At 43.0% G+C, this 10,188-nt stretch overlaps 1 protein-coding gene across 2 annotated transcripts in view; it reads left to right on the plus strand.

Moving 5' to 3' along the window:
- The window catches only part of Sema6a (semaphorin 6A), a 125,052-nt gene extending 115,141 nt beyond the window's left edge, over positions 1-9,911 (plus strand). For both annotated transcript variants that reach the window (XM_046465842.2, XM_046465840.2), the window contains one exon: positions 6,587-9,911. In XM_046465842.2, the coding sequence (XP_046321798.1) occupies positions 6,587-7,785 (1,199 nt within the window). In that variant the 3' untranslated portion in view covers positions 7,786-9,911. The remainder of the gene's footprint in view (positions 1-6,586) is intronic.
- The last annotated feature ends 277 nt before the right edge of the window (positions 9,912-10,188 follow it).

The raw sequence follows: 10,188 nt of genomic DNA on the forward strand, positions 1-10,188 counted from the left end.
CTACTCTGGGGGCTTTTCTTGGTGATTTGCCATCTTTCTTAGCTCTCAGACCCAACACAAACCCTCTCTGCTCAGTGATGGAGGAAACGTCCATCCTCCTTTTTTGCCTTTGCATATTTCTCTAAAGGACACAGAGAGGCTTTGTTGTCTTTGTGGTCACCGGGTCTGCTTTACACAGATGCCTATTAATCACTTCACTATGGAGACAGACACATCCATCATATCACAGCAGCTCAGAAACAGGCAGCCCAGTAAGCAAGGGTGAGAGGGGAAAGTGCACACTTAACCATTTCAAGTTACTGGCTGCCTGGGTTGTACACATTTAGAGAGGTAATTGGGGTGGGGATGGGGGGTGCTAATTCTTGGTATTTAGCTTAGTAGGTGCAATTGAGTGTATACATTTGTCTGTTTTACTTCATAATTTAATATGACAGTTATCTTCCAGATATCTGGGTAAGGCGCAAGGAATGAGTATACTTTTAATTGTAAAAAAACACTAAGAAAAATAAAATGTTTTTGATGCAAAGATATTGCCTCTGAAACCAGTACAGATCAATTAGCTCAGAACTTTCCTTCTAAAACTCACAGGTCTTCAAACATCTCTTTTGGTCATTTGAGGCTGCTCATGGCCTTTTTCCAAATGTTGTTTGTAGCTCTTGTTTTTCTTATCTTTTCTCGATATGTACTCATTCATTCACACATTTATTTACTATTGGTTTAACAGATATTTACTGAGCACCTTTATGTCTTGGAATTCAGTGGTGAATGTCTCCCTTTTAGAGCACACAAGGTGAGAAAAACAAACATAAAAGCAATATCCTAGGAGTGATGATTTAGGATAGAGGAAGAACAGAGCTCTAGAGACACTTGTAGAACAAAGAGCTCACCTGGTCTGAGGAGTGGAAGAAGGTTGCTGCGTTGAAGTAGAGATAATAAAGGATGAGGTTGCATGTGTGGTATGGTGGGGGTGGGATATTTCAAGCAGGGGGACAACCTGTGAGAAAGCCCAGAAGTAAGGAACAGTCCAGCAGGGTGGTTCATGCCTAGGGTATAAGGGACCAGAAGGAAATGAGACCATTCACTATTACTGAATACAGTTTTCCCTTTCCTTCTCTCCACCTCTTGATTTTTGTTGCATTATCCATTCCAGCTGGAATCCTGTGCATCTTTAAGGCATAGTACAACTACCATCTCCTAGGTAAAGCTGTTGCCTGTTTTTGACATAGAAAGGATGTAGCTCATTCCTTTTTGAATGCAGTTATATGCAAGTAGCTGCCTTCTCCTTACTGGTTTATGATTCATTCACTTTTGTCCCAACATGTAGCACAGTGCTTTAGTGAGCTCAAAAAACATTTCCTGAAGGTGGCCACAAAGATGCTGGGAGCTGAAACCTTGTTACATTGGCACAATAATAACGACACCAAGAAAATCACAATCCAACCCTGAGTTAGGACACAGCATCCTTTCTAAAGCAAGCTGTCCTTGAGCCTTGTGCTGTGCCCAGCCCCACCCCAGTGCACAGACGAGGCAGTCATGGAGAACTGGGAGCAGGGCTATCAGGAGCCTTTTTTTTTTTTTAAGAGAATGTGGTATGTGATTATTTCAGATTATTAACAAGGTCATCACAGGAAAATGCTGAAATGTATCGGGCTTTCTCTTTGCAGTTTATAATTGTTCTTATTTATAATTATATGTTGTTTGGGCCTGCAAGGCAGGGTCTTTCATAAGCTTTTCATTGTGTTGGCCTCTGAGAGTTTCAGTCTATCTCACTAAGGCCTCCCTGCAGTATCTGAAAACTCTCATCTCAGAGGGAAAAAAAAAAGAAAAAGTGGAAATTCTATTCTTTCTCAGTTCTGCCAATTTAAGGCATGATTTCAGAGAAATCTCTAAGCCATTGTATGCCTTGCTTCCTGCAATAGGAAGGTGGAAAGAATAACCATTTAGCACCCCATGACTGGTGAGAAATAGCTAGTGGTTAATGAATCAATGCAAAGGATGTTTCAGATACTGTTTTCATTACTAATGCCCCATTTTCAATTGGTGAGAGCAGAAGGCCTGGGCTTGGTAAAGGAAGGCATATCAATACTCCAGAGTGAAGAAGCTTACCTGATTTTTCCCTCTGCAGTGTGGGGACCCCTGGGCAGGGGAGCATACCTCCCTAAAAAGGCTTTCCACTTCCCCAGGACTTCCATTCAAAATCTGAAGGGCTGGATGCTCACCCCAGCTCCAGCCTGTTGCCCTTTGCAGAGATGCATTTATTCTGAATTATTCAATTCCACTGGAGCACTCAGTTGTCACAAATAACCCATTTACCCTCGTTGGCTCTTTTGGAATTATCCCAGAGCCAATTTCTTTTTATTTTCAAAATTGTTTCTCTCCTTGTTTTGAACAAACACTGAGCACCTTTATAGATTTCATTTGATTTGTCTGATAGATGCTGCTATTAAAATTCTGTTATGATTAGAGATATAATTCTTTGCTGTGACTTCAGAAGCAAGGTTATAGTCACTCCTAAGATGACCTACAAGTTTAGAGGTACATTTAAAAATATCTCTGTGTATTAAAAATCACGTGTTCAGCAGTCATGGATTTAGCCATACTACCCTGAGCCCTGAGGGTGGTCAGGTTATAAATGCAAATAATACATGGTCCCTGTCCTGGAGGAGCTGACTAGATTATTACTGCACTAGGAATATACAATCCCTTTGTTTTGTTTGACATTTCCCTGTTTTGTTTTCAATTATTTCCAAATTCAAGACCTATAGACAGTTCAGAAAGAGAGGTATTTCTTTATGTCATTTTATCAACATTTCCTCTCATCTCCTTGGCCACATTTGAATAGCACCAGGTTTGAAGCAGAGAAGAACACATCTGCCCCTTTCCCTGGGAGATTGAAAGCTAATGGAATCAACTGTAGCAGCTGTGACTATATCCTCCTGAAGCCCTCTATGAGCCTCTCACCTACCACTTATCTTGTGGCTTCTTTTGACCTTTTGATTTGCCCAGCAAACTACAGCATTTAAGCTTTTTTCCTATTCTTTATTTGATTCTTCTAACACTCAGTAAGGCAGTAAGATTGTTAACCCCACATCATAGATGAAAAATACTGAGGCCCAGAGATGTTAAGTCTCTTGTCAAAAGGTCACCCAGCCTATAGATGGGCCCAAGACTCCAGGCCCTTTGAGATATTCTCTAGTGTTGTTTGTATCATTCCAAATGACCCTTTAGTAGAAATTGCTGTGTTCCATCCTTCCTGATGCTCAGGCCACAAAATTTTGTTTGCAGTGCTAGGGATCAAACCCAGGACCTTGTGCACATTAGGCAAGTGCTCTACCACTGAACTTACATCCCAGGACCACAAAGTTGATTTGATCATTTGCATGAATGCTCCTAGCCCTTTTCTTGATACAAGCAGAAAGCTTTGTTTGGAAAGGCATTTCCAAAAATAACCTTTAACCTTATCTTCAACTGCACTTTCAATTTAATCTCTGATCTGTTTCTAATTTGGGGTGGGGTTTCTGAATTTGCCCAAGCAGATGCTTTTAGGTCTGAAAGATGAAACAAGTCATAATGGTTTTTAAGGGCACTATTTACATAACAAAATGAGATAGTTTCCTCAAAGGTCAGATCTTACTTGACTTGTTAACAACTGCCCCCCCCCTCAAAAAAAAAGAACCTGAACTCAAATGTCATCCATTAAAAAAAAAAAAATCTTTCTCAGTGAAAGAGCAAGTAGTTTCCATGAGTCTGAGCTAATGATCTTCAGACACACAAAAAAAGTTAAAAGTAAGGTTAGGAAGCAATGTATAAATTTGAAAATTGTGTAGTTTTCCCAATGAAATAAATGAATAGTTCTAACCTTATTACTGTGCAAAAGGCTTGCAAACTGCTCACTCCCATGCCGGAAGCCAGTCCATCAGCAAGGCTGTGGTTAGACGCCAGAACTTTGTTATGACAAGCTAACCATTGGAAGACGTAGAACATTCTAATGTTAAAGTCCATCTTGACAGAGGTGGAGGTTTGTGGCCAAATTAAGCACAACTGATCCTAATCACCTACTCTGGGGATGCTTTTTGTTCTGTAGATCTCAAGAATAAAGATCATTATTTCCTCAGGCTATTCTTATTCCAATGATTATATTAGGAACCCACATGCCATTCCTAACATATTATACCACAGACAGGTGAGAGTCCAGGTTAGAGTCCTCTTGCTGATCACGAACTCTTGATAATGAAAGAAAACACATTTCCTCTGGTGATTGAGGGAGGCTAGGAACAAGTAAGGTTAAACAGGAGTCAAGGCTGGACTTTAACCTTACTTTTTCCATGTTCCTCTTAAACTAAGAGGTCAATTCAAACTGTACACTGTTAAAGCCCATTGTCAATAGCTTCCTATTAAACTACACAGCTCCCTAGCCCCTAAATATGATCGCCTGAAGGGGCTCCATGAATTACCTATTACCAAAAAATTTTACTTATTACCCACTACCAATGTGGGTACTTAGCTAGCCTATGTTAGACCCCACTGAAATCACCAAGTCAATGAGGAAAATTAAGCCCATTTTGTTCACAGGTGTACATTTTTGAGCAATTATGTGTAGGTGGTTAAGAACGATGTTCAATAGAACCCTATACACAATCAGAATGAAAGGAAAATCTGTTGCTATTTTAGCATAACAACAAGGAAATGCAAATTTTATGAAGAAATTTTTCATTAGCACATTCTCTTGCTTGACTAGGTATTAAAACATATTTGAATGCAAGGTGCTTCATTGTTTGGGGAATTCCACACATAAAAGGTGTGAGTTATAGCCAATCATTTTTTGCTTCTCTGATTCCACCCCTTAAAATCACATGAAGATAAATCTGAAAGATTTGGCAAGTGTCACATTTAGAAATTTTTCAATATCTTCCCTTCTTAAACTCTTTCCTTAGGGCAACCGCCCTTCATCTCCCTCATCTCCAAGGGTATTTGTTTAATCACAGAATCCTTTTTCTTAAGAGAGATTTGCTGCTTCTATTGATTCCCACCTGAGGTCACAATCCTTTGTCACAGGACAGTCATTTCCACAGCAACCACATGTGATGTCACAAGTGAGGGCAAGGGGAAAAGGTTCTCTGGAAAGAAAGGAGTGTCATCTTCACGTAGGAGGCTTCAGGGTTTTGAAACCATCACTACAGTTATCAAATACTTGAGCAAGAAATCACCGCTCACCCCCACCTGGCCATCTGACAAAGCTGCATTTCTTCAAGGTCTCAACTGTGACATTTAAAAAAACAAAATTTCAGCTGAAGTTTAAGGGTTGCATGTTGTGGGTTTGGAAAGGGGTAGAGATTTTTATTTCATTTCATTCTAATTCTGTGCCACTGATACCTGCCAGTAAAATGCATTAAACATATTCCAGAAAGACTTGATTTAGTAGATGAAAAATGTGTCTCCAGAGACAGAGAAGGTACATTTTCTGTCTTGCTCTCGTTTCCATAATAGGAACAATGTTTACATTTCCTCAGCCCATGCAGTGCCTGTAATGTATTCATGTTCTTTTCCTCTCCAGAGGCAGGAATTGAGGTATTTGAGATTTTATTTTTTTTAGCTACTGCATCAAGCACTTGAGATCTGACAATTGTGATGTGTATTCTCATGTGGTATTAAAAAAATAAAAGCTTCGGGTGTTTGCATTTGATTAGAGTTGCTCAGCTTGGTGGCTGATTAAGCAGGAACAGGGAAAGCAACTTCCTTCAGAAACATAGCATCTTGGTTAATGCAGTGTAAGAGCATAGACGGGTGTAGTCACATAATTTTTATTAAATTGAAGAGATAACTCTGCCGAAGAATCTCATGGTGACAGCAAACCCTAAGCATAATAATGGGACCTGACACTTCTCAAATCCTCTACAGGGCCCCAACTGCTCTTTTTTTCTAAATATTCTTTCATTTCCAGCGAGGAGAGTGCTTCATTCAAACATTCAGCATATTTATCTGAAATTGAGAGTGGATTTTTTTAATGCAAAGTAAGCATAAACATTGTAATCTATTAGCTTTATCTCTTTTCTTTCACTGTAAATGACATACACCCTCTACCCTCTAGTTGCTTGAAAAGCAAACATAGTTTGCTCCAGATAGAGGCCTTGGTGCTACGAGGCAGTCATGAGAAAACTGGACGCTGGCATTGTTCTGTGACTTGTTCATTTAATATGCATCCCTCTTCCTCCAGACTCAAAATATCTCAGTTATCCTAATTCTATAGGGGAAGACAGATAAGAGATGAAAAGGGAGAGACATAAGTAAATTCTGAAAGCCCAAACTTGTCACGTTCTATGGAATGAAGCTAATTAGAAGAAGCATGTACTGGAGAGAATAAAAAACACAAAGAAGGCAACAAATGAAGTTGATTTGCACACTTCACAATGTGTGTGTGTGGGGGGGGTTAATTGATGAATGTCTGGCAAGCTGCACCCTGAAGACAAGTTACACAGAGGTGCCGCTGTCACTTATTGCTGTTATTAATTAACAGGGTGAGTGCCAAGCAATGGTAAGCCTCGCCTGTGTTTTCGTTTCTTAACACCATGTGTGATGTCTATTGCAGGAGTGATTCGGGAAAGTTACCTCAAAGGCCATGATCAGCTCGTTCCTGTCACCCTCTTGGCCATTGCAGTCATTCTGGCTTTTGTCATGGGGGCCGTCTTCTCTGGCATCATCGTGTACTGTGTCTGTGATCACCGGCGCAAGGATGTGGCTGTGGTGCAGCGCAAGGAGAAGGAGCTCGCTCACTCACGCAGGGGATCCATGAGCAGTGTCACCAAGCTCAGTGGCCTCTTTGGGGACACCCAGTCCAAAGACCCCAAACCAGAGGCCATCCTCACGCCGCTCATGCACAACGGCAAGCTTGCCACTCCCAGCAACACCGCCAAGATGCTCATTAAGGCTGACCAGCATCACTTGGACCTTACGGCCTTGCCCACCCCGGAGTCCACCCCAACACTGCAGCAGAAGCGGAAGCCCAGCCGTGGCAGCAGGGAGTGGGAGAGGAACCAGAACCTCATCAATGCCTGCACAAAGGACATGCCCCCTATGGGCTCCCCTGTGATTCCCACGGACCTGCCCCTCCGGGCCTCCCCCAGCCACATCCCCAGTGTGGTGGTCCTGCCCATCACACAGCAGGGCTACCAGCATGAGTACGTGGACCAGCCCAAACTGAGCGAGGTGGCCCACATGGCACTGGAGGACCAGGCCGCCACCCTGGAGTACAAGACCATCAAAGATCATCTCAGCAGCAAGAGTCCCAACCATGGGGTGAGCCTCGTGGAGGACCCAGACAGCCTGCCCCCCAAGGTCCCACAGCGCGAGGCCTCCCTGGGCCCTCCGGGAGGCTCCCTGTCCCAGAACGGCCTGAGCAAGCGACTGGAAATGCACCACTCCTCTTCCTACGGGGTTGACTATAAAAGGAGCTACCCCACGAACTCGCTCACGAGAAGCCACCAGGCCACCACTCTCAAAAGAAACAATACTAACTCCTCCAATTCCTCTCACCTCTCCAGAAACCAGAGCTTTGGCAGGGGGGACAACCCGCCTCCTGCCCCACAGAGGGTGGACTCTATCCAGGTGCACAGCTCCCAGGCATCGGGCCAGGCCGTGACTGTTTCGAGGCAGCCCAGCCTCAACACCTACAATTCACTAACGAGGTCGGGGCTGAAGCGTACTCCCTCGCTAAAGCCAGACGTACCTCCCAAACCCTCCTTTGCTCCCCTTTCCACATCCATGAAGCCCAATGATGCGTGTACATAATCCAGGGGGAGGGGGTCAGGAGTCGAACCAGCAGGCAAGGCGAGCGCCCGCTCAGCTCAGCAAGGTTCTCAACTGCCTGGAGTATCCACCAGACCAAGATGGCCCATGGCAGAACTGAGGACGCTAGCTGGGTCCTCCTCTGGGACGCAGGGGTACTCTCAATCGGGCCATGTGGTTTGGTGAAGGTTCACAACAGTGGGACTCACCTCCATTCTCTTCCTTCACCCTCCCGCACACCCTACAGCAGGTTGGACCCACAAAAGACTTCAGTTTTCATCACAAACATGAGCCAAAAGCACATACCCACCCACCCCCCCATGCACACATGCACATGCACACACAACAACACACACAGACACACACACACACACAGTTGAACAGCAGCCACAACATGGTGTCCATGACTGCACGGGACGTTGCCAAACTGGGCTAGCGTTCCAAACTGCAAAAACAAATACATTTTTTTTTTAAATCATGAAAATTAAAAAAATATATATATAAAGAATTCATTGATAATTCTAACTCAGACTTTAACAATGGCAGAAGTTTACTATGCGCAGATACTGTGAAATGCCCACCAGTGTTACAGCTTTTCTGTTATAGCGGATAAATGCCATGTTGGGCAACTATGTCATAGATTTCTGCTCCTCTCTTTTAATGAAATAACGTGACCGTTAACGCAAGTAACTCTTTATTTATTGTTCTACTCTTTTTTTTTTCCTTAAGGAAAGGACTCTTCCATATATCATCCTATGAACAGCTCTTCTGAAGCCCACTGAAAGTTAAAACTATTTAACGTGAAATCCATTAACTGGAATAATTGAGTTTCTTTATTTTTACAATAAATTCACTGAGTAAATAAGTTGGAGCTGGAATTCTGAGCTTTGTGTTTGGACTGTCTGGTCTGTAGCTAAAGGAAAGCATTAAGAGGGGAATATTTATTTAAGTCTACCAGTTAATTTGATGGTCAGGTTTCTGACCATAACATGCAAAAAAAAAAAAAATCCATTAGTTTCATAGTCCTTCCAGATCCTAACTTCTGAAGCAACCAGGAGAGAAACTTTTAAAATGGCACATCATGTCCCATTGCTGCCGAAGTGGCTCTTGTCAGTGGTCCCCACTTTCTGCGAAGGCACCAGCTTGAGATCCGCCATCTCATTTCACCTTGCATGTGAGACAGCAAAGCGAAATCCACAATCGGTGTGAACTAATTAATATGCTGGCTGCTACCTTGCATAAATTAATGGTTTGATCACACGGGTTTTTCGTGGGGTTACATCTGTGAATAGCCTGTTTTCCACATGTAAATTTGTGCCTTACACCCTGAGTTGTGTACACCTGTAAACTGTCATATGATCAATTTTTTCTTCCTTTTGAAATAAATGCAGATATTTATTTAACCCTCCCCACGACCCCCACTCCAGCCCTCTGGGGGATTGGAGTCAAGCAGATGGAAGAAGAACACAGCCGCGAAGGTCGTAAAGACGCCGCAGCCTGGGAGCACTGGGTGGCATACACCCTCCGATTCACACTGCCTTCTAGTCGTGCCAACTCGAACCACCCTTTGGCTGTGCTGCCAAGCATGGACCCCAGTGTCATGGGTGGCAAATCCCAGAGCCCCTACTTCCCTTATATTCTCAGATCATTTCAATATGGTGACATCCTCATTAGGCAGCAGAAAAGGGACTAATGTCCCAGTCCTCATTCTGCTGTGTCCACTGGCTGGAGAATACACTGTGTGCCATTGGGCAGGCACCTGGGAGGAGTCTCCAAGCTGTGCTGCACGTACACAGCACACAAAGCAACGACGTGGAAATAGATGCAGGCAGGCTGGTCCCTGCTGTGATTAAAGAGTAACTTGAAGTATGAGGCCAACCACAATGGATGCTGCAAACACATTGACTGGGGCAAAGTATTTTCAGTTATTTTTAAATTTCTTTATCATTTTGTTATTGTTTCTAGAAGGTTGGGAGGGGATGGCCTGTGTGTCTCTCCCCATGGTTTTCATTTCGTTCAAGCACACAGAAGAGACTTCTGTTTACTCTATCATGAACAAAAGAATTGTCAACATACTGTAAACCGTAAGCATTGTTGTCAGTTATTAGTGTTTTTGTTTGTTTTTTTTTTTAAAAAAAAAAGTTAAACAGTATGTTTGGTGGTCTTCTTGTCCCTTTTAATTTCTAGTTTGATCTTCTGGGTTTAGTTTTGTCTTTGAAAATTTTTAAGAAACTTGCAGAGAAAGACTGAGTTGGTTAGGGGAACGCAGTGGCTCCACAGTCAGATCTGAGTGTCGCTGCGGGTTCAAGCACAGCCCTTGACTCCCAGAGTTCCTCCAGGTTTGGTTGTTGTTTGGGGTTGGTTGTAGCTATTGTTTTGTTTTGTTTTTTAGTGGAGTCCTTGTTC

The sequence above is a fragment of the Marmota monax genome, unplaced genomic scaffold, assembly GCF_021218885.2.
Source record: "Marmota monax isolate L192 unplaced genomic scaffold, Marmota_monax_Labrador192_F-V1.1 WCK01_AAM20220418_F8-fsc00097, whole genome shotgun sequence".
NCBI lineage: Eukaryota > Metazoa > Chordata > Mammalia > Rodentia > Sciuridae > Marmota > Marmota monax.